Raw genomic sequence first — 24359 nt, forward strand, 5'->3', positions numbered from 1 at the left:
CAGGCTTGGGGAGAAAACCAAGAGGAGAATGAAATCAGGTGTCCCTGCACTAGAAGTTCTGTCAGATGCTCCTGCAGCACTGTCCAAGCCGGGCTACTCTCACAGCGCCCTCGCAAGCCTCGTGGCCGGCAAAGGTGGAGGCACCGCAGGATGTCCCCGTTCCCAGCCGTGGCTCTGCAGGGCTTTGCTGGGACAGCTTCCCCCAGCTGATGTGCAGATCTGGATGAAGGGGAAAGGATTAGGGTATCTGGTGATGTATCCCTCTTAATCACTAGAGGCAACCTTTTGTAGTAATGATTAGGTCTAGTGCTTAACTTATCCTTTTTGGATCATGTTTTGGCAGTGCTGCATTAGAGTAAATTGCACTATTCCATGCTGGGGTCCGTGCTGGCAGCGGGGCCGGGCCGAGCAGCGCTTTCAGCCCCAGGTCCCGGCTGGCCGCAGCTGACGGGAGCGGCGGGAACCGGCGGTGGCACCGGGCACCGTCCCCCTCAGGGGCCGCGGGGCTCCAGGCACCGGGGAGCCGCTGAAGGGCCGGGAAGGCTGAGGGCACCGGGGCTGCCGCAGGGACAGCGCCGCCCAAGGCCCCGCGCTGCTGAGCTGCTGCTGGTGCCTACGGCACGGAGAGGGTGGGGAGGCGGTGGGGGCTGAGGGGGAGCAGCGGAGCTCTGCGGGAGCTGAGGGCGATGGCGGGGGCTGAGAGGACAGGGAAAAGGCACGGGCTGAGAGGGCTGGCGGGGCTCAGGGCACCCCGGACACTGAGGGCGATGGCAGCACTGGGGGGCCGATGGGCTTGGAGGGTCTGAAGGGACTGGGGGGGCCGCGGGTGTGCTGAGGCTGTGGCGGGGCTGAGGGCACGCTGCAAGTGACTCAGCATTCCCTTTGCTTCCCAGATCTGCGTCTGCTCTGCGTTTCCAGAAGGGCCGCTCTGTGCAGGACAAAGCCACCCCGGGGAGAAATGGGGGCCGGGGGGAAACAGAGCGGGCACGTTCTCTTTGTAGCTTGTCCTACCCCTCTGCTTTCATCCTCCTCTTGGCTTCCTCCTAAGCCTGGCCAGGGCTCAAGGAGGAGCCAAGACAGCTGACTTTGACCATACAGCCCCAAACAAGGGCTGCCATCCTCTAGGGCACATGAACACCCTGCAGCCAAGGCTCACAGAAGAGCTCTTCCAAGGACGGCCTGGCCAAGGGCTGCATGGACAAGCACCTCTTCAGAACATCCTGGCACTCTGGGCACAGAAAGCAGAAACCCCCAGGCAGCTGCAGAAGGATCCTGCCCGCTTTGCCCCCCGTTCCCGTGCCCAGGCCATGCTGGCTGTGCCCAGAGCTGTGCCTAAACTTGCCCATGCATTCTGTGCTTTGGAGGGCAGCAGGAGAGCAGGACATGTGCCACCTGCTCAGAGCTGCCAGAGCGGGATGCTCCTGAGCCCGCTGCTGGCTCCCAGCACTGCTATTCCCCCCGTGCCGCAGAGATGAGGGATCCACACAAAAGGAACCAGACCCGGAGCCCACACTTTCAGTGCCTGCCAGAAATGGGTCTCATTTTGCTCTGCATTCCTTTCCTAGCAGGTGTTATCTATTAAAAACAAGAGAAAAAAGAAAAGAACCTGAAGAAGTAGGAGAGATAAAAACAAAAGCCAAATGTGGAGTGAAAAGTCTTCTGCAACTTTGGATTCAGAGGGAATTGATATTTTTTAAAAGAGAACTCAGTTATTTACCTTTGTTTTTTTGGTTTCATTCAGTAATTACATTCTTTTCACTCCTTCCTTCCTTCCTTCCTTCCTTCCTTCCTTCCTTCCTTCCTTCCTTCCTTCCTTCCTTCCTTCCTAATTCCTTCCGAATTCCTTCCGAATTCCTTCTGAATTCCTTCCGAATTCCTTCCTTCCGAATTCCTTCCTTCCGAATTCTTTCCTTCTTTCCTTCTTTCCTTCTTTCCTTCTTTCCTTCTTTCCTTCTTTCCTTCTTTCCTTCCTTCCTTCCTTCCTTCCTTCCTTCCTTCCTTCCTTCCTTCCTTCCTTCCTTCCGAATTCCTTCCTTCCTTCCGAATTCCTTCCTTCCTTCCTTCCTTCCTTCCTTCCTTCCGAATTCCTTCCTTCTTTCCTTCTTTCCTTCTTTCCTTCTTTCCTTCTTTCCTTCTTTCCTTCTTTCCTTCCTTCCTTCCTTCCTTCCTTCCTTCCTTCCTTCCTTCCTTCCTTCCTTCCTTCCTTCCTTCCTTCCGAATTCCTTCCTTCCTTCCTTCCGAATTCCTTCCTTCCTTCCTTCCTTCCTTCCTTCCTTCCTTCCTTCCTTCCTTCCTTCCTTCCTTCCTTCCTTCCTTCCTTCCTTCCTTCCTTCCTTCCTTCCTTCCTTCCTTCCGAATTCCTTCCTTCCTTCCTTCCTTCCTTCCGAATTCCTTCCTTCCGAATTCCTTCCTTCCTTCCTTCCTTCCTTCCTTCCTTCCTTCCTTCCTTCCTTCCTTCCGAATTCCTTCCGAATTCCTTCCGAATTCCTTCCTTCCTTCCGAATTCCTTCCTTCTTTCCTTCTTTCCTTCTTTCCTTCTTTCTTTCCTTCCTTCCTTTCCTTCCTTCCTTCCTTCCTTCCTTCCTTCCTTCCTTCCTTCCTTCCTTCCTTCCTTCCTTCCTTCCTTCCTTCCTTCCTTCCTTCCTTCCTTCCTTCCGAATTCCTTCCTTCCGAATTCCTTCCTTCCTTCCTTCCGAATTCCTTCCTTCCTTCCTTCCTTCCTTCCTTCCGAATTCCTTCCTTCCTTCCTTCCTTCCTTCCTTCCTTCCTTCCTTCCTTCCTTCCTTCCTTCCTTCCTTCCTTCCTTCCTTCCTTCCTTCCTTCCGAATTCCTTCCTTCCGAATTCCTTCCTTCCTTCCTTCCGAATTCCTTCCTTCCGAATTCCTTCCTTCCTTCCTTCCGAATTCCTTCCTTCCGAATTCCTTCCTTCCTTCCGAATTCCTTCCTTCCTTCCTTCCCTGATTCTCACCAGCAAAGGGGGAACCTTTGGTGCCCGGCCAGGCCGTGCCATGCCCAGCTCTGGCAGCATCCCCCTGGCTCTGGACTCACCTGCACACTGGCCGTGGAGTGTGTCTTTGGAGAAGGTGCCACAATCAAAGGCCATCATCTTCAGCTGCCGCTAGCCAGCTCCAGGAAGAGGTTGTCGGCCTTGAGCTTGTCCTTGGTGGCTCCAGCAGCAGCAGCCCCACCTGCTACAGCTTCTCCAGGGGCTCCTTCTCCTTCCCTGGGGCCACACCAGGCTCTCAGCGTTCTGCCCAGGGCCCCACAGCCATCAGTGAACCAGACAAGCAAAACCAGGGGGGACAGTGGCCACCAGGGCTTGCCAGAGCAGACCCCAAAACTGCCTCAGGACCGGGACATACCCTGACATCCCTTCAGGAATGTGGGATACCCCAGAACCCACTGAGGAACGGGGTCCCCCCGGCCTCATCATGCGCAGCCTTCAGCTGTCTCAGGCAGAGCCCATCCCGCCCTCAGCAGCCCCAGCCCAGCCCAGCCCAGCCCTCCTGGGCAGGAAGCCCCAATGGCCGAGCCGGCCTGGGACACTTGCAGGGATGCGGGGGCAGCCGCAGCTTCTGGGGCCAGCCTGGGCCAGGCCCTGAGCGCCCTGCCAGGGAACCATTGCTGCCCCACATCCCATCTCAGCCTGCCCTCGGGCAGCGGGAAGCCGTTCCCTGGGGCCCGGCCCCGCAGGCCCTTGGCAAGAGTCTCTCTCAGCCAGCAATTGCTGCTCCTCCCTGCTGCGGGGCCCAAGCTGCAAGTTGATTTTCTGCCGCTGGCCCCGGCCCAGCCCCGAGCCAGGGCCAGGACCTTGCCCTGGAGCTCTGCGGGCGCTGTGGAAAGCTGAGAGGCAGCTCTGGCTTCTCCACTTTTCCTGTGCTAAAGCTGCCTGGCAGAAGAAATGGAGGGACAGCTCTGGTGGCACAATCCCTCCCGGCCCAGGGCCCAGCGCTGGGAAGGTCTTTCCGTGCCGAGGCTTTGCTGCGGCCAAGGAAAGCTCCTGGCTCAGGGTCACCTTTCCTGCTGGGCCAGACCCCCGAGTGGCCCAGCAGCAGCAGAGAATTCCAGCACATCCCCGGCACGGGCAGGGCAGCCCTGGGCGGGCTGCGGGAGCCGGCAGCGCCTGAGCTCAGAGCAGCTGAGCCCGGGGGCTCTTGGCCAAGGCCGAGGCCCAGCGAGCATTTCTCAGCTCGCAGGGCGGCCTGGAAAGGTGCTGGGAGGGATCATTCACCCCCAGGGCGGTCCCAGTGGCTCCCAGGATTTCCATGTCCGTGCTCCCAGCGCTGCTCCCAGCCCTGATCCGTGGGGATGGCAATGTCCCGCTCCCTTCCCGGGGCAGGCTCACACCTGAGCCAGGTGTGCAGGGCAGGACCTTGCCCTGAGCCCAAGCCCTGTCCCCCCTGCAGGATCTGCTTCCCATCGGCCTCTTCCTCCTGCGGCCCCAAGCCCAGCTCGGTGCTGAACGAAGGGCGCTGGGCCGGGGTCATCCCCCGGCGGGGGCTGCGCACCCCCTCTGCCCCCTCCCCAAATTCCCTCCCGGGGCAGCAGGGGCTGCCTCAGGAGCCCTGTGGGCAGGGAAAAGGCGGTGACACCGGGATGGGGGGTTCACACACGCTCTGGGGGGACACACATGGCCCCTGGGGACCCCCCCTCACCTTCTCCCACAGTGCCAGGAGGATGAACCCCAACATGGAACCCCAACCCCGGGCAGCATCTTGGGGGTGGGGTCTGGTGGCAAGTTTGGCTATCTGGGGAGGAGGTCACAACTGCCCTAAAACCCCCTCCCAGCTCCACAGCCACTCCCAGACACCTCAAACCACCCCACAGCTCCCAGCCAGGACTCTCCCAACCACTCCCTCCAATAGAAATGGCCCCAAAAGCCACAAAATGCCCTTTCCATCTCCCCCAACACCCACCCAAATTCTCTCCCAGCCACATAGCCCTGCCAGCACCCCAAAACGCCCTCACAGACTGCCCCAAAAGCCCCCCAAACCCGGTCCCAGCACCGTAAGTGGCTCCAAGGGACACAAAAGCCCCTCCCAGTCCCCCAAGGAGCCCCCAGACCCCCTCCCACCCCCCATGGCACTGACCAGGACAGGCTGGGGGACAGGAACATCCGCAGCCCAGAGCAGCTCAGGCACTTCAGCAGCGATTTGGGCACTTGGGAGGTCACACCCCAAAGGGGGAGACCCAGGCCAGGGACTGGGACACACAACCGGAATTCCTGGAGAACAGATGGGCTCAGGTGGACACCTTCTGCCAGCACAACTACGAGACTGTGGCCCCAATCTGCCTGGCTTCGCTGTCCCACAACATTCAGATCCTCCCAAATATTCCTCTGAACCCCAAATTCACCCCCAAATTGCAGGAAAATGGTGCTGCTTTAGATCTCTTTGTTTAATTTCTTTATTTTACCCCAATTTTTGCTGTTCCAGTGGAATCAATACAGCAATTACTTAGGCTGCAGAAGATCTCCAAGATAATCCAGGGTTGCTTGATACCAGCAGAAGAAAGAATTGGACAGAGCAGATGAAAATTTTAGGGTGTAAAGGTAAAAAATCAGCTCTTCCCAACTAATTTCCAATGTTGATCTGAGTCCCGATGGATGTTCCTGCCCCTGCGTTCACCCAGGTGCCTACGGGGATCCAGGAGAACGTGGAGAGCACCAGCCAGGGCTCTTCCCAACCTGGATCACAGGGAATGTGGGTCACCACGGCTCTGCCAAACGTGGATGGAGTTAGAGCAGAGGACAAAGATCTTCCCACAGTCGGGGCACTCGCAGGGTTTCCCTTAGCGGTGCCTCCGTTGGTGTCTGGTCAAGTTTGAGCTCCAGGAGAAGCGCTTCCCACAGTGGGGACACTCGTAGGGCCTCTCCCCGGTGTGGATGCGCTGGTGGGTGACGAGGTGGGAGTTGTACCAGAAGCCCTTCCTGCAGTCGGGGCAGCGGAAGGGCCTCTCCTCTGTGTGAATCCGCTGGTGCAGGAGGAGATTGGAGCTGGTCTGAAACCTCTTCTCACACTCAGAACACTCGTAGGGCCTCTCCCCGGTGTGGATGCGCCGGTGGCGGATCAGGTTGGAGCTGTACCTGAAGCTCTTCCCACATTCCCCACACTCGTAGGGCCTCTCCCCGGTGTGGATCTTCTGGTGCTCGATCAGGTGGGAGCTCCGTCTGAAGCTCTTCCCACATTCCCCACACTTGTGGGGCTTCTCCCCATCGTGAAGCTGCTCATGAACCACCAGCTCTGACCTCTGGCTGCATCTCCGGCCGCCTTCCCGGCACAGGGTGGGTCTTTCCTCCTCAGAGCACCCTGGGCTGCGTTTGCAGCCCCTCCTCCTGTGGGATCTCCGGGGCTTTTCCTCCCCATTGGATTCCTGCGCCGTGGAGCCGCTCAAAACGGCCTCTTCCACCAGGTTCTGCTGCGGGGATTTGTCCTCCCTGGGCTCCATGCTCAGCTCCTTGTCTGGGGAGGAAGGACAAGGAGAGGATGGGATTTGCCTCCGTGCCACAGGGAAGGGGAAGGAGATCCCCCCAGTCCGTCCCCGGCAGGACGGCGTCGGCAGCGGGGTTGTCCTGCAGCCGGGGGCGATGCTGGGCTGGGAGATGGAGCAGGAGACAGGGGAAAGGGGCACTGACTTCCTCCTCACCTGCCTGGGGCTCCCGGGGCATCTTCCTCTTCCTCACAGCCTCCTCCTCCATCTGGCCAAGGGTTGGGAATGGGAAATCCTGGTTTGGGGAAAACAAGGGATGAGCACATTGAGTTTAAGGTCCCTCTGCCCAAGTCCATCTCTAGAAGTCACTGGGCACTGTGTGTCCATAAAAATCTGCTCTGAAAAAGCCTCTCAGGAGTTCCCTGTCTCTGGTCTCTCCCCTTTGGTGTCCGGGGGTTCCCCCTGTCCCAGCTGCTGGGGTCCCCCTCTTTTATTGGGGTCCCCCTCTCTACTTGGTCTCCACCCTCCCCAGGCTGCTGGGAGTCCAGGAATCCAAAAGCTCCCCCCTTTGGTCTCCCCACTTAGGGATGCTGGGGGTTATGGGGTCCCCAGGTCCCTTCTCCCCTTATTCTCTGCTTCGGGGTGCAGGGGGTCCAAGGAGTCCCCCCTGCCCCTCTCCAGGCTGTTGAGGGTCCCGCGAATGGCGGCGCTCCCCCCTCTCTGGGCTCCCCACTTTGGGGCCCTGGGGGTCACAGGGGTTCACTCCTCCAGACTGCCGGGGCTCCCCTGCTCCCGGTACTGCCCCTCTCTGCTCGTCCCACTCTGGGGCTCCCGAGGTTCCCCCTCCGGCTCTCCCAAGGGGTCCCGCAGCCCCCTGGCTCCGGGCTGGAGGTGGCCGTGCCTGACCCGGGCAGACCCAACCCCCACCACGGGGCGTACCCCACATCCCCCTGCCCGCTGCCAGGGCTCTGCTGGCACCGCCACCGGGACCCCCAGAAACACCTCCTGGGGACCCCCAATGTCCTCACAAGGGGCATTTTCTGCTCAGCTTTGGAGTTCTTCATTCTCCAAACATCCCCCCAAAAAACCCAACCCAGGGAACCCCCCGGGATATCTGGGCCGAGCTCCCCCTCCCCGGGCACCTGCGGGATGGGGGGCGATGATCCCACGGGTGGGGGCTGTGAATTCAGGGAGCGCTCAACCTCATGTGGGGAGTGACTGGGTCTGAACTGGGGGCAACTGGGTTCAACTGGAACCACACTGGAAGATAATGGGAGCAGCTGTGCCCATGCTGGGGTCATACTGGGATCTTACTGGAACTGACTGGGCTAATACTGGGAGTATCTGAGAGGGACTGTGATCATACTGGAATCAGACTGCGAGGGACTGGAAAGGTGCTGGACATGACTGGAACCGTACTGGAGGTGACTGGGAACAACAGAGACCATGCTGGGAGCAAATGGGATTGATCGTATTTGGAGTAACTTGGAGTGACTGGATTCATACTGGGAGCAACTGGGCCCACACTGGGAGTGACAGGGAGTCACTCCCAGCATGACTGGAATAGTACTGGGAGTACCTGGGAGTGACTGGGGGCATACTGGGGGTGACTGTAACCATACTGGGATTGACTGGGAGTGGCTGTGAGCAACTGGAATCGTGCTGAAAGAAACTGGGAAGAAGTGGGGGTGACTGGAATCATACTGGAATTGACTGGGAGTGGCTGTGAGCAACTGGAATCGCGCTGAAAGCAACTGGGTAGAAGTGGGAGTGACTGGGAGCATGCTAGGGGTGACTGGGATATACTGGGATATACTGGGAGTCACGGGGATCATACTGGAGGCTACTGGGCTCATGCTGGCATTGACAGGGAGCAACTGGGAACACCCTGGGGGCCACTGGCATCATACTGGGAGTGACTGGGGCCTTGCTGGGATTATCGTGCATGTCAGTGGGGGTTACTGGGAGCTACCAGGCCCATGCTGAGTGCCTACTGGGGATGCACTGGGAGGAACTGGGAATGATAGGATGCATGCTGGTGACAACTGGGATGTACTGGCAGTGACTGGGATAAATCTGGGGGCAACTGATCCATGCTGAGCTAACTGGGAGTGCCTGGGAATGACCACGAGAATGGTCAGGGCAACTGGGATATACTGGGAGTGTCCGAGACCATGCGGGTGGTGACTGGGACCACACTGGGTGTGACTGGGAATGTGCTGGGGAGAACTGGGACCATGCTGGGGGTAACTGCGGGCAAACATGAGTGACTGGGGCTCTGCTGGGCAAGACTGGTATCATACTGGGAGTGACTGGGACTATGCTGGGGCAACTGGGAGAACTGGGAATACACTGGGCAAAAGTGGGAGGAACTGGGAGCAACTGAGACTGTGCTGGGGGCAAATTGCATCCTAATGGGGAGTGACTGGGAGTGACTGGACTCATACTGGGAGTAACAGGGATTCTGCAGGGAGTGAGGGGAAGTGACCAGGATCATACTGGGATCATACTGGGCTCATACTGGAGCAGCCCTTTCCAGGCCCGGGACCCCCGAGCCCCTTTCCAGCCCCGGCACCCCCGAGCCCCTTTCCCGGCCCGGGACCCCCGAGCCCCTTTCCCGGCCCCGGGACCCCCGAGCCCCTTTCCCGGCCCCGGCACCCCCGAGCCCCTTTCCCGGCCGTGCCGCCCCTGCAGCCCCCAGACCCCCCCGCCGGGGTCCCGCCAATCCCAGGGGTCCCCCCTCTCGGGCTCCCCGCTTTGGCCTTCTGGGGCTCTCCTCTCTCCGGGGTCCCGCTTAGGGAAGCCGCGGCTCTCCCGGGGCTCCCCAAAACCGGTGTCCCCCCGCCCCCGCCGGCCCCGCGCCGTCCCCACGGGGCCCCGGCAGAGCTCGGAGGGCCCGGCCCGGGAAGCCCAACCCCCACCGCGGGGGGACCCGCATCCCCCCGCCCCCGCCGGGGCTCTGCCGCCACCGCCACCCCCAAAAACACCTCCCGGGATCCCCCGATATCCGCCCCCGCCGGGGCATCTGCGGCTCGCCTTTGGAGCCCCGCAAGCTCCAAACATCGCGCCGCCCGCCCCGACAGACAGCATGAAACAGCGAGCCCCAAATCGATTCCCTGCGAGCTCCAAATATCCCTCCCCCCTCCAAAAACACCGCCCGGCATGTTTGGGCCGAGCTCCCCCTCCCCGGGCACCTGCGGGATGCGGGGCGGGCGATGCTCCCGGCCCGAGCGGCTGCGGATCCAGAGAGCGCTGCCCGCACCTGGAGCCTCCTCCGCCTGCTCCGGCTCCTCCTTCTTCCCCCCGTGCCTCCTCTTCCTCCTCCTCTGGCCCGCCTCCTCCTCCTCCTGCCCTTCCTCCGTGCCTGCGGCCGCGGCCCGGGAGCTCTCGGGGCAGCGGGGCCGGGCCGGGCCACGATGGGAAAGGGCTGGGTCACCCCAGAGCGAGCTGGGGCAGCGGAGCTTTGGGGCAACAGCGGCAAAGGGGTGCGAGAGGGGGGATCCGGGCAGGTGGGACAGCGGCAAAGGGCTTCCAGTGGGGTCCCCCAGTTAAGCCCAGCACCCCAAAGCCCGTCCCAGCCCTCCCCGTTCCCTCCCCAGCCCCGGCTGAGTGCGGGGCTCAGCCCAGGAGCCGTCGCCGTTCGGGGCTCCCCCGAGTGCAGCAAACGGGAGAGTGCCCCCCGGGTGAAATGTTGGGGTTCGCTCTACCATCGGCGCTTTAAGATGCCCCGGTAAAGTCGGTGCCCACTGTAACTCCCGTTAAAAGGGCAACACCACTCCCGTTGATTCCGGCAGCGGAGCCCCGGGGGGAGTTGGGGGTCCCGGCAGGGTTTGGGGGTCCCGGCAGGGTTTGGCGGTACCTGGGTGGTGCCGATGATGGCGATGGGGACCCCGTGCTGGGTGTGAACATTCGCGAGGGGCTCCTGGGGGGGTTTTGTGGGTCCCGGGGGTTTTTGGCGTCCCGGTGTTTTTCGGGGTTCCCGAGGGGAGTTTTCAGGGGTCTCAAAGTGGGGGTTTGGGCGATCACAAGGGGAATATTTGGGTGTCCCGAGGCTGTTTTGGGGTCCCTGCCGGTGATGGAGATGGGGACCCCGTTCCAGGTATAAACCTTCTCAAGGGGGTCTGGGGGGTGTTGGGAGGTCCCGTGGGAATTTTGGTGTCCTGAGAGGGTTTTGGGGGGTCTGTATGGGGCTTTGCGGTCCTGGGGAGTTTTTGGAGGGTCACGGGGATATTTTCGGGGTCCCAGGAGAGGTTGGGGTTCCCCGGGGGGGGTGTTGGGGATTCCCGGGAGGTTTTGGGGTACCTGGGCGATGCCGGTGACAGAGCTGGGGACCCCGTGCCGGGTATGAACCTTCTCGCTGCGCACGGGCAGCGTCAGCGTGTTCAGGGAGATCCTGGGGGGCCCGGGGGGTTCACCCCAAATCCCAGGGGACCCCAAATGCTGAGGGACCCCTGAACTCCCCTCACCGCTGGATCTGCTGCAGGCAGGGGGGCACCAGCACTCGACCCCCACCCCCACTCTGACGGGGGGGCTGCAGAAGAAATCTGGGGGGCACAGACGGGTGAATGGGAACACCTGGGACCATGGTGGGATCATAGTGGGATCATCCTGGGAGTGACTGGGATCATACTGAGTGTAACTGAAAGTGACTGGGATCATACTGGGGGTGACTGGGAGCCCCAGGGCCCATGCTGGGAGTGACCTGGGCCCCACCCCGGGTGGAACTGGGGGAACTGGCCCAGCCGGGGCTCAGGGTTGTTCTCCCCCAGGGCTGCTGCCACCCCCGGCCCCAGAGAGCCGAGGGACAGGGGACAGCCGAGGGACAGGGGACAGCCAGGGAACACGGCCTGGCGCAGGGACACTGTGCTCCAGCACTCTGGGCTGTTGTGCCCGGGGCGTTGCCCTTGGGCTCCCAGGACAGGCAGAGGGGGCAGAATCCCCTCCAGGAGCTGTTGTTGGCTCAAAGCTTTGGTGTTGGACATTCTCAACCACTCAGTGATTTCATAGTCTCCTCTATGATGTCAGACCTCTGCCCAGTGATATCACAGCCTTATCTGCGATGTCACAGCTCACTCTATGATGTCACATAGCAACCCTGTGATGTCATAGCCACTCTGTGATGTCACACCACCTGTGATGTCACAGTCCTCTCTGTGATATCACACAGCTGCTCTGTGATGTCACAGCTGACTCTATGATGTCATACAGCCACCCTGTGATGTCACAGCCTGTTCTGGGATGTCACACGACCATTCTGTGATGTCACACCAGCAGCCTGTGATGTCACAACCTGCTTTGTGATGTCACAAGTGCTCTGTGATGTCAGTCTGCTAGATGATATCTGACCTCTGCCCTGTGATGTCATAGCCCAATCTGTGATGCCACAGCACCACTCTGTGATGTCACAAAGGTGCTCCATGATGTCACAGTAGACTCTATGATGTCATACAGCCACCCTGTGATGTCACAACCCACTCTGTGATGTCACACAGCCCCTTTCTGACATCACAGCTGCTCTGTGGGTCTGTGACACAGGCACAGAGGTGTTCCCAAAACTTCAGTGAAACAAAACCTCCTCAGCACCAGCGCAGCACGAAGCAGCAGCATTCTTTATTGGGCCGGATGCACGAGGGGAGAGCCCCTCCCAAAGCCGTGGGTGCCGAGTTCAGGAATGTTCCTGTTTGCAGACTGTGCTTCACAGACACATTCCCAGATTGTCCCACCAGAAACACACACACGATCATCATTGCCCCAAAATCATTGCAGATTTCCCCCACCCCTTTGCACATCCCTTCTTCTGCCCTGGGGGTCTCCTTGGGGGTCCCTGGTGGTCGCTGACCCCAAAGCCAGCCCTGACTGCCCGGTGAACTGGTGAAAGTTGGCACACCTGGGCTGGTTGCTGCCCACAGAATCAGCCTTGGGCGGGTCCATGGCCAGTGGCTTTTGGAGAAGAAGCATTGTATGAACCCACCAGGTGCAAACAGTTTTTCATCTGGCAAATCTCCCCTCCTTGGAGGGCTGTGAAGCTTCTCTTCCCTTCAAGCTTTCCTAAGCCTCACTCTGCTCCTTTACTCACATCCCACGAGTTCCTCAGCTGCTTTCACAGCCATGTTCTTTACACAGCTCAAAGCAAGTGTCATAAGCACAAGTAGTGCTGTGATCCCAGTTAGACTTTGCAAAAGTGAGGCCAACCATCAGTCAGGGAAAATCCAAGTCCTTGAAATATTTTATCCAAACAGTTACTGTCTAACCCTCCCCTTAATTCCCTGCTGGATGCAGCAGCCGATTTTATCCTCTCTACCTGATCATCCAACCCAGCATCACATTTGGAATGTGCACACAACAAGTGTTGCTGTTTCAGTTCAAGAATCCACACACTCCCTGTCCATGTAGCAGCAATAGGGCTAAAGCCAATCTGCTCTGGAAGGTCATTTTAGCTGGGGCTGGCAATTGTTCCTTTATTTCAGCAAACCCCAAAGGAGCTGCATTCACTGAAGTTCCCATTTGCAGAGCCCAATGGTGTGGGGCTGGTCTGTTCCTAAAGTCAGATCTTTGCGGAGCAGAGATGGATTCTAAAATCCATCCCGCTGGAGTTCCCGCACTGGGATGTTTCCCAGTTCCATCCCCTTTAACCTTTCCCCACAGTCGGGTTCCCAGTGGTGACTCCTTGCACGAGGGACGGAACGTTCATACCCCCAGTGTCCGTGGTGCTCCTGATTCTCCCAGGGGCAAACGTGTGCTCCAAATTCCATCCCTTCCCACCCATCCTGGGGCTCCTAAGGATCTGACCGTGTCCTGCTGACACTCTGTGCCTCTCCAAGGCTCCTTGTTTGTTGGCTCAGCCCAGGTGTCCCTGAGAAAGGCAGAATCATTTCTACAAACACAGCCCAGCCTCAGAGCCTGGGCCACAGCCAGGAGCCGCTGGACCTCAGCATTCCAAACAGCTCAAGTGTCTGTCCCAGGGCAATCCCACTTTTCCTTGGTCCTCAGATCCTTTGGCCTTGACCTTGTTAAATCTGGATATTTTATACCCACCTCTAAGGGGTCCTGTGGGAGGCCTGGGCTCCCTGCCCAGCCCAGACACCCCTGAACTGGCTGGAAACATTCCCAGTGTCCTGTCTGAGGGCCATTCCATACTGCTGGAATTTGACAGCCCCAGGGGGTATCAGTGCAATCTGTCAGCTGATCAATATTTCCTGAGGTAATTTCCAGATCTGCTTTGGAGATGTTACAATTCTCAGCACTATTGTTCTGATGTGTCCATGGGAAGGAATATTCTCCTTCCATCCCTGTCCAGGTGCCCTGGGTGCTATTTCCTTCCCACACGTGTTCCCAGATTTTTGTCAAATTGCTGACTGAAGCTCCCCATGGCACTGGATTTTCTGCAGAGGTTGGTGTTGGCAAACAAGCTGTTACAGGGGTTACATTCTGTCATCTGCCAACACCTTGAACTGACTTTGAAAACCGCATTTCCCTTCCCAGAAGTCAGGAACATCGTTTCTATTATTATTATAAATACACAATTATTGATCATCTTTATCCAGATCCAATAAATAGTATCCCCTTAGAAAATCATATTCAATACCTCAAACAATAGGATTTATGTAAAACCCCAAACCCCACGGTGTCAGTCAGTCTTGTTTCTGCTGTGTTTAATGTGTGCTCGCTGGTTTTACCCACATGTGATGAACCCCAAGTTGGATTCCTTCTACCTTGAGTGCAGGGTAGGTTACCAGGAGGACTTGAGATGGTCCCTTCCACTTTGGCTGGATTGTTCCAGAATTCCAGGTTCTGATGCACACCGCATCTCCTGGTTGGAAAGGATGTACAGGCGAGTCCAGCCCCAATGATCTGTTGAGAACCATGCACCTTTTAAGGCTTACAAGAGTTAGTCCCAGTGCTATTAAATATTCATTTCAGTAAAGCTTCTGAGCCTTCCCTTGGCTTGTTGGTGCCACATGGGAAAGCTTCTGGCCATCCAGAAAAAGGATCCATCAATGCCAAAATGTGTCAGTCCCCTTCTGCCTGGGCACTTCTGCAAAATCAGTTGGCCAAAATCACCTGGTGATTCCCATTTAACCAGCCCTGCAGGCAGCCTTCTTCCTTCAAAACCAATCCCATCTTTCTCAACAACTGATCTATTATTTTTTGCCATTTTTCTGCTTACTAGATGCCTTTGTAAACTGGCCACCAGATTCTCCATTTCCTCCTGTGTTTGCTGATGTTTTAGTTCCGTTCTACATTAATTGTGGAGCTACAATTACCTGCCCACACGGGGTTACCAATCACCTGCTGGGATTTTCCGTAGCTGCTGCTGCTGCTGGGGCTGACTGCCTGTCCTGATCACTGGAATCTGGTTTGTGTTGCAGAACATTCCAGTTTTTGCTAGGTATTAGTGCAAGGAGAGCTTTTGCAGCCCCCTCTTGAGCTGCTTGGTCAGCCAATGGATTCCCTGGATTACCTGGGGAGTCTCCAAACCCATGGGCTTTACAAGGGCAGCAGGGCCACTTCTTTTGGCTTTGGCACACTCTGCAGTAGGGGACTGATTTCTTTTTGTGCTCACTGGAGACCTCTGTGCCCTTTCCTTCCATGTGGCTCCCTGGGCGTGTCTTATTCCAAACCCAGAGTTCAAATCAATCCATATGGTCACCCTTTGTCCTTCAGGGATTTCTAGGCAAGGTCATTCATTCTGCTTTTTGTGCTGCTCTGTTCAAAGCTAAAGCCTGGCCTTCTAGGACCTGGCTCGAGGTTCCCACTGCACACCCAGCTGCCCGTTTCCCATCCGCACCACGCTGCTCCCACCAGGGTGCAGGGCCAGTGCTGGCTCCTGCATGGGATTGCTCTCGAGGTCCCAGAGTCTGCCAGAACACACTTGTTCCATGCATCCCAGGCAGTCATGGCACAAAGACTCCAAGCCTTCTCTTAGAAGGGACTCGAACACTTCCCTCTTCCAACCTTGGGGACCTTGAACCAAACCCTGCAAAGCTTTTGCTGCACCTTACAGGCAGGTCAACAGTTTACACCAGGAAAGGAAAAGGAAAAGGAAAAGGAAAAGGAAACGGAAAAGGGAAAGGGAAAGGGAAAGGGAAAGGGAAAGGGAAAGGATAAGGAAAAGGAAAAGGAAAAGGAAAAGGAAAAGGAAAAGGAAAAGGTGCCTTGATCTGACCAGGGCTCTCTCTCTGATTTCCTTTGGAGCAGGGATCAAAGGCTCTCCCCAGAATCCTTCCGTGCTGCCTGCAGGTGCTGCCATCCCTCAGATGTGTTGGAATTCCAGAGGATGAGGCCACGGGGTGTCCCAATGGTGCCTTGGTTCCATGGCCCCGCAGTGTAACCATGGTGTCCTTGGCTCTGCAGTGGCACCATGGACCCTTCATTCCATGAGGCCCCACAGTGTGGCAATGGTCCCTTGAGTCCAGGAGGCCCCACAAGGTCCCAATGGTCCCTTGGTTCCGTGGCCCCGCACTCTCACAATGCTCTCCTTGGCTGCACAAGGTCCCGCAGTGGCACAAGGGTTTCATTTTCTCCTGGATTTCTTTTAGCTTGCTTTCTTTCTTCATTCTTTCCTCTTTTTTCTTTCTTTTTCCTATTTTTTCGTTGCTTTCTTCTTTCTTTCTTTCTTCTTTCTTTTATTTTTTCTTGTGTCTTTCTTTTTTTTCTTTTCTCCTTCTTTTTTGGTTCTTTCCTCTTTTTTTTTAAAGTTTTTTTGTTTCACATTACTTAGTCTTTCTTTCTTCTTCTCTTTTTCTTCACTTTAAAAATTTTCTTGTGGATTTCTTTTCGTTTTCTTTCCTTCTTTTTTCTTTCCTTCATTTTTTTACCTTTTTTCTTTTTCTTGTCTTTGTTGCTTTCTGTTTTTCATCTTTCTTTCTTTTTCTGCTTTCTTTGGTTCTCTTGTTCTTTTATTTTTTCTCATGTCTTTCTTTCTGTCATTTTCTTTCTTCCTTGTTTCTTTCTTCTTTTTTTGACTTTTCTTAACATTTATTTTCTTGTTGGTTTCATGTTTTCAGTCTTTCTTTTTTTCTTCCTTTCCTTCTTTCATTTTTATTACCTTCTTGCTTTTTTCTTTATTTCTTCATTTTTCAATATTTCTCTTGGTTCTTTAATTGTTTCTTGCTGCTTTCTTCATTTTATTTTTTCATTTTTCTTCTTGGTCTCACATTATTGAGTCTTTCCTTTATCTTTTACTTTCCTTTGCTTTTTAAATTTTCGTGTTCATTTCTTTTAGCTTGCTTTCTTCATACTTCACTCTTTTATCTTTTTTTCTTTCTTTTAAATTTTTTTTGTTGCTTTGTGTTTTCCTTCATTCTCTTTTGGCTTTCTTTCTGTTCTTCTTTTGGTTTTTTCTTGTGTCTTTCTGTTCTTTTTTTCTTTCTTCCTTGCTTCTTTCTTTCTTCTTTTTTTTTCTTTTCCTTTTATTTTTCTGTTGGTTTCATGTTATGTACTCTTGCTTTCTTTGTTCATTTCTTTGTTTCTTTCTTCTTTTCTAATTTCTTCACTTTTTTCATTTTCTTGTTAATTTTTCTTTTCTTTCACTTTCTTTCTTTCCTCTTTTCTTCCTTTCTTTCATTTTTATTATCTTTTTGCTTCCTTGCTTCATTTTTTTAATGATTTTTCTTTTCTTTTTAAATAATTTTTCCTTGTTGGTTTCATGTTATTTAGTCTTGCTTTCTTTCTAATTCTTTTCTTTTTTAATCACTTTCATTTCCTTTTTTATATGTCTTTTGATCTTCTTCCTTTCTTCTTTTCTTTTTTTTCATTTTTATTATATCTTTCTTGCTTCCTTCCTTCATTTTTAATTTTTTTCTTTTTTTTTCTTTTTTATTATTTCTTGTTGCTCTCTTTCCTTCTTTCTTTTTTTCTTTCTTCTATTTTTCTTTTCTTCCTTCCTTTCCTTGTTCCTTCCTTCCTTCCTTCCTTGCCCAATTCTCACCCCACTTAAGGGGTGCAAAGCAGCAGGACCCCCTCCCAATTGGGATCCCCTCACCCTCCCAAAATGTGGGGACTTCACCTCAGCCCCCCAAATTGCAGGGGGTTTCGGCACCTTCCCCAAATTCACTGCAACCTCCCAGAAGCCACCTAGAGGCCCCAAAATTGTCAAAAAGCAGCAGGAGCCTCCCCAAAAGCAGCTCCTTCTTTCCCTTCCTGAAATGCCCCACTCCAAGTGCCCAAACCACCCCATCAATCCCAAACTTCATCCCACCCCCACAATGCCACCCCCATCCCATCCCATCCCATCCCATCCCATCCCATCCCATCCCATCCCATCCCATCCCATCCCATCCCACCCCTCCTGGACACCAATTCCCCTTCTGTGCTTCCTGACTCCCCACAGCCGGGCCTTGGGGCTGACGGATCGAGCCATTTGGGGCTGCCATCGACACATTGGGGCTGGCATTGAGTTGATTGCAGGCACCCGCTCAATCCCTCCATCCCAAATGGGAGCTTGGAACCTCTCCTCAGGCCTTGCTGTGCCCATGGGCTCACCTCAAGTCCCAAAATGAGAGCCAGGGCCCCACAGCCCATTCAGAACCTCTCAACATTGCCAGAAACAGCAGCATCCTTCCCAAAATGGGCTCCCCACATCCCTGACAATAGGTCCCCCTTCCAAGCACCAGAGCCCCCCTCTCAGAACCTCTCCCGAAGCATTGGGGGGACCCCAAAACTGCCTCAGGAACGGGACATACCCTGAGATCCCTTCAGGAATGTGGGATACCCCAGAACCCACTGAGGAACGGGGTCCCCCCGGCCTCATCATGCGCAGCCTTCAGCTGTCTCAGGCAGAGCCCATCCCGCCCTCAGCAGCCCCAGCCCAGCCCAGCCCAGCCCTCCTGGGCAGGAAGCCCCAATGGCCGAGCCGGCCTGGGACACTTGCAGGGATGCGGGGGCAGCCGCAGCTTCTGGGGCCAGCCTGGGCCAGGCCCTGAGCGCCCTGCCAGGGAACCATTGCTGCCCCACATCCCATCTCAGCCTGCCCTCGGGCAGCGGGAAGCCGTTCCCTGGGGCCCGGCCCCGCAGGCCCTTGGCAAGAGTCTCTCTCAGCCAGCAATTGCTGCTCCTCCCTGCTGCGGGGCCCAAGCTGCAAGTTGATTTTCTGCCGCTGACCCCGGCCCAGCCCCGAGCCAGGGCCAGGACCTTGCCCTGGAGCTCTGCGGGCGCTGCCTTTGTGCGGCCGCAGCGCAGCGGCCGCAGCTCGGAGCTGCCCTTTGTGTCCCCGCCGGCAGCTGCCAGAGCTGGCGGGGCCGGGCCGGGGCCGGGCCAGGGCCGGGCCAGCCCCGGCCTTCCCGGCTCTGGGACACAGCGGCGGCAGCCCCAGCCTTCCAGCCCTGCACACGCTCCCACACAAGCCTCCAGAGCCGCGGCCACGCAACGCAACTGACCGGCCGCTGACCCCCCAGCCTGGCCTGATGGCCATTCCTCTGCCCACACCTCGGCCAAGCTCCCCTTGGCCACCTCCTGAGCCACAGTGCCACACACAAGTGGCACATACAGCTACACAGCTCTGCCCAGAGCTGGCAGGGAACGTTCCTTCAACAGAAAAACCACCAAGAAAAAGAGAACTGCCCCCAGCAGAGCTGTTCCCTCCTGCAGTAGTTACACCTGCACACCCACAGCGCCTGAGACTGCAAGCAATGAGCATTCCCTGGGCACATGTGCAGCCCAAGCAGCTCGAGGACAGCCTTGCAGCAGGACTGCTCTCAGCTGAGCCAAAAAGGCCCCTCTGGCAGCTGCAGGGCCATTGCAAAGGGCAAGGGCCAGAGCCTGGGCCCACGGCGGAGGAAAGGGCTCTCAATTCCCCTGCCCTGGCACCTCAACCCTGTTCCCAGGCTGCTTCCCACACAGGATTGCTCTGCAGGACTGCGGAAAGCTGAGAGGCAGCTCTGGCTTCTCCACTTTTCATGTGCTAAAGCTGCCTGGCAGAAGAAATGGAGGGACAGCTCTGGTGGCACAATCCCTCCCGGCCCAGGGCCCAGCGCTGGGAAGGTCTTTCCGTGCCGAGGCTTTGCTGCGGCCAAGGAAAGCTCCTGGCTCAGGGTCACCTTTCCTGCTGGGCCAGAGCCCCCGAGTGGCCCAGCAGCAGCAGAGAATTCCAGCACAGCCCCGGCACGGGCAGGGCGGCCCTGGGCGGGCTGCGGGAGCCGGCAGCGCCTGAGCTCAGAGCAGCTGAGCCCGGGGGCTCTTGGCCAAGGCCGAGGCCCAGCGAGCATTTCTCAGCTCGCAGGGCGGCCTGGAAAGGTGCTGGGGGGGATCATTCACCCCCCAGGGCGGTCCCAGTGGCTCCCAGGATTTCCATGTCCGTGCTCCCAGCGCTGCTCCCAGCCCTGATCCGTGGGGATGGCAATGTCCCGCTCCCTTCCCGGGGCAGGCTCACACCTGAGCCAGGTGTGCAGGGCAGGACCTTGCCCTGAGCCCAAGCCCTGTCCCCCCTGCAGGATCTGCTTCCCATCGGCCTCTTCCTCCTGCGGCCCCAAGCCCAGCTCGGTGCTGAACGAAGGGCGCTGGGCCGGGGTCATCCCCCGGCGGGGGCTGCGCACCCCCTCTGCCCCCTCCCCAAATTCCCTCCCGGGGCAGCAGGGGCTGCCTCAGGAGCCCTGTGGGCAGGGAAAAGGGGGTGACACCGGGATGGGGGAGGTCACACACGCTCTGGGGGGACACACACGGCCCCTGTGGACCCCCCCTCACCTTCTCGTGCAGTGCCAGGAGGGTGAACCCCCACATGGAGCCCCCGACCCCCAGCAGCATCTCGGGGGGTGGGTTCTGGTGGCAGCTTTGGGGGTCTGGGGGGGAGGTCACAACTGCCCTAAAACCCCCTCCCAGCCCCACAGCCACTCCCAGACCCCTCAAACCACCCCACAGCTCCCAGCCAGGACTCCCCCAACCACTCCCTGCAATAGAAATGGCCCCAAAAGCCACAAAATCCCCTTTCCATCTCCCCAAACACACACCCAAATTGTCTCCCAGCCACACAGCCCTGCCAGCACCCAAAACTCCCTCAGAGACTGCCTCAAAATTCCCCTAAACCCCATCCCATCACTGTAAGTGGCTCCAAGGGCCACAAAAGCCCCTCCCAGTTCCCCAAGGAGCCCCCAAACCCCCTCCCACCCCCCATGGTACCGACCAGGACAGGCTGGGGGAAAGGAACATCCACAGCCCAGAGCAGCTTGGGCACTTCAGCAGCGATTTGGGCACTTTGAGGGCCACACCCCAAAGGGGGAGACCCAGGCCAGGGACTGGGACACACAACCGGAATTCCTGGAGAACAGATGGGCTCAGGTGGACATGTTCTGCCCCCAGAACTACGAGATTGTGGCCCCAATCTGCCTGGCTTCATGGCTTCACAACACTCAGATCCTCCCGAATATTCCCCTGAACCCCAAATTCACCCCCAAATTCTGGTAAAGTGGCACCGCTTTAGACCTCTTTGTTTAATTTATTTTTACGCCAATTTTTACTGTTTCAATGGGATTAACACAGAAATTACTTAGGCTGCAGAAGATCTCCAAGATCATCCAGGGTTGCTTGATACCACCAGAAGAAACAATTGTACAGAGTAGATGAAAAATTTAGGGTGTAAAGGTAAAAAATCAGCTCTTCCCATTGAATCTCCAATGTTGATCTGAGTCCCGATGGATGTTCCTGCCCCTGCGTTCACCCAGGTGCCTACGGGGATCCAGGAGAAGGTGGAGAGCACCAGCCAGGGCTCTTCCCAACACGGATCACAGGGAATGTGGGTCACCAGGGCTCTGCCAAACGTGGCTCATCTGATGGGAGATGGAGTTGGAGCAGAGGACAAAGCTCTTGCCACAGTCGGGGCACTCGCAGGGCTTCCCTTAGTGGTGCCTCCGTTGGTGTCTGGTCAAGGTAGAGCTCTGTGAGAAGCTCTTCCCACACTCGGGACACTCGTAGGGCCTCTCCCCGGTGTGGATGCGCCGGTGCTTGATGAGGTCAGAGTTGTACCTAAAGCCCTTCCTGCAGTCGGGGCAGCGGAAGGGCCTCTCATCCGTGTGAATCCGCTGGTGCCGGAGGAGAGTGGTGCTGGTCTGAAACCCCTTCCCACACTGGGGACACTCGTAGGGCCTCTCCCCGGTGTGGATGCGCCGGTGCTTGATGAGGTCAGAGTTGTACCTAAAGCCCTTCCTGCAGTCGGGGCAGCAGAAGGGCCTCTCATCCGTGTGAATCCGCTGGTGCCGGAGGAGATGGGAGCTGGTCTGAAACCTCTTCCCACACTCCCCACACTCGTAGGGCCTCTCCCCTGTGTGGATGCGCCTGTGGGTGACGAGCTGGGAGTTTTGTTTGAAGCCCTTCCTGCAGTCGGGGCAGCGGAAGGGCCTCTCATCCGTGTGAATCCGCTGGTGCAGGAGGAGACTGGAGCTGGTCTGAAACCTCTTCCCACACTCCCCACACTCGTAGGGCCTCTCCCCGGTGTGGATGCGCTGGTGGCGGATCAGGTGAGAGCTGTACCTGAAGCTCTTCCCACATTCCCCACACGTGTGGAGCTTCTCCCCATCGTGAAGCTGCTCATGAACCACCAGCTCTGACCTCTGGCTGCATCTCCGGCCGCCTTCCCGGCACAGGGTGGGTCTTTCCTCCTCAGAGCACCCTGGGCTGCGTTTGCAGCCCCTCCTCCTGCGGGATCTCCGGGGCTTTTCCTCCCCGTTGGATTCCTGCGCTGTGGAGCCGCTCAAAACGGCCTCTTCCACCAGGTTCTGCCGCGGGGATTTGTCCTCCCTGGGCTCTGTGCTCAGCTCCTTGTCTGGGGAGGAAGGACAAGGAGAGGATGGGATTTGCCTCCGGGCCACAGGGAAGGGCAAGGAGATCCCCCCAGTCCGTCCCCGGCAGGACGGCGTCGGCAGCGGGGTTGTCCTGCAGCCGGGGGCGATGCTGGGCTGGGAGATGGAGCAGGAGAGAGGGGAAAGGGGCACTGACTTCCTCCTCACCTGCCTGGGGCTCCCGGGGCATCTTCCTCTTCCTCGCAGCCTCCTCCTCCATCTGGCCAAGGGTTGGAATGGGAAATCCTGGTCTGGGGAGAAACAAGGGATGAGTGTGTTGGGTTGGGGCTTCCTACTGCTCAAGTCCATCTCTAGAAGTCACCGGTGTCCATAAAAACCAACAAGAAATTGACAGTGACTCCAAAAGAATCCTCCAGGAGTCCCCCCTTTCCAGTCTCCTCACTTTGGGTTCTGGGGGTCCCCCTTGTCAGGGCTGCTGGGGGTCCCGTGGGTCCTGGGGATCCCCCTCTCTGGGGTCCTGCTTAGGGATGCTGGGGGGCTTTGGGGGTCGCACAGGTCCCTTTTTTCCTGATTCTACTTCGGCTCCCAGAGGTCCCAGGGTCCCCTCTTCAGCCTCCCTCCACTCCAGGCACTTGGGGCTCCCCCCTCTCCTCACCACCCCGTTTCAGGGCTGAGGGGTCCCAGCCCCACCTCATCTCCAGGCCCCCCCACCCCTCCAGGCTCTTTGGGGTCCCCCAGCTCTGGTATCGTCCCTCTCTGCTCTCCTCACTCCAGGGGTCCCATGTTCCAGCCCCCAGCTCTCCTGGGGATCCCCAAAGCCAACGTCCAACCCTGCAAGTACCGGGTGATCCTCACATGGACCCCCAAGGGGCAATTATGGCTCAGCTTTGGAGTCCTGCAAGACCCACATATCCCCTCTGGCCCAAAAAATCCCTCCCAGGGACATGCAAGGACATCTGGGGCTCGATTCCAGAATCTGCAAGCTCCAAACACCCCTTCAAAAAAACCCCTCCTGGTGATGCCCCGATAGATTTGGGGTGAGCTCCCCCTCCCCGCTCACCTGCGGGATGGGGGGGAAGATGCTACCGGGGCTGGGGGTGCTGCGGACACAGTGGGCGGGCGGTGGAACCTCGTGGTTCTCCAGCTCCTCCTCCTCCTCTCTCCCTCCTCTCCCTCCCGCTCCTCCTCCACTCCCACCCTGCCCCCCCTTTCCCACCCCCTCTGCCCCACGGCTGCCCCAGCACCGGCTGCTGTGTGGGGGGAGCCCCGATCAGCCCCAGGCATGGACAGGGGGGTTGGGGACCCCCCCAGTGCGGATCCCTCCCTTCCCCAGAGCCCCAGGGAATCGCTCCAGGGCTCAGGTGCTGGGGGACAGGGCTGGACCCCCATGGAACCGCTCTTCTTCTGCCCCAACTCCACCTTTCCCTCCCCTCTCCTCCCCTTTCTCAGCGTTCCCCCAATCCACAGCCCCATTCCAGCTCAATTTGGGTGTCCCAGCCCCCTCCCGCTTTGTTTGGGGCTCCCAGCCCCCTATCGCCCCCCCCCCCTTCTGCACCTTCCCCATCCCCAATCCCCACCTCCCCTCCTCCGGCCTTGGTTTTGGGGGTTCCAGGCCCCTCCTGCTCACTTTGGGGGTTCCATTCCCCATTTCGCTCAATTTGGGGTCCCAGACCCGCCCCCCTTCTCACCGCTCACCCCGCGGCCGAGGGGGCTCCCAGCACCACCAGTGCCACCAGTGCGGCCCCAGCTGCCCCCACACGCCCCATGCCCAGCGCCGGGCGCTGCCCACAGCCCCAAAGCAGCCGCGCTGTGCCCTGGGGGGTCCCCAGAGCGGCCCCGCCCCGCACGGCACTGGGAGCACCAGTCCGGACCAGTGCGGAGCGCGGGCGGGCGGCATCAGCCGTGCCCGGGCAGGGCCGGGCCCCGCGGGGCTCCCGCCCGCACTCGGCCCCCGCCGGGACAGCGCGGGGGGGCCCGGCCTGGCCGCCCCCACCTCCCCCTCCCCAAATTCCGCTCCGGGGGGCGCTGGCGGCGGGGGGGGCTCAGCTGGGGCCAGAGCTGCCGGAGCCACGTGTCCCCCGCTGCCGGCACCACCCCCTCAGGATTAGGGGTGCCCCAAAACTCCCTCCGAGCTGCCGGATACCCCGCACGCCCCTCAGGAGTGGGGTCCCCCCGGCCTCATCATCCCCAACCTTCGGCTGC

The 24359-nt window shown here is 57.8% G+C and overlaps 1 protein-coding gene across 1 annotated transcript; it reads right to left on the minus strand.

The window, feature by feature from the left end:
* Positions 1 to 613: 613 nt before the first annotated feature.
* On the minus strand, positions 614 to 22852 carry LOC309583701 (uncharacterized protein; the record flags this gene model as incomplete). The annotated part of the gene is made up of 5 exons (XM_082299493.1): positions 614 to 696; positions 6018 to 6169; positions 8340 to 8359; positions 21606 to 21732; positions 22848 to 22852. The coding sequence occupies 5 exons, from the start codon at positions 22850 to 22852 to the stop codon at positions 614 to 616; spliced, it is 387 nt and encodes a 128-aa protein (XP_082155619.1).
* Positions 22853 to 24359: the final 1507 nt, after the last annotated feature.

Source organism: Coloeus monedula (assembly GCF_965178545.1).
Source record: "Coloeus monedula genome assembly, chromosome: 32".
NCBI lineage: Eukaryota > Metazoa > Chordata > Aves > Passeriformes > Corvidae > Coloeus > Coloeus monedula.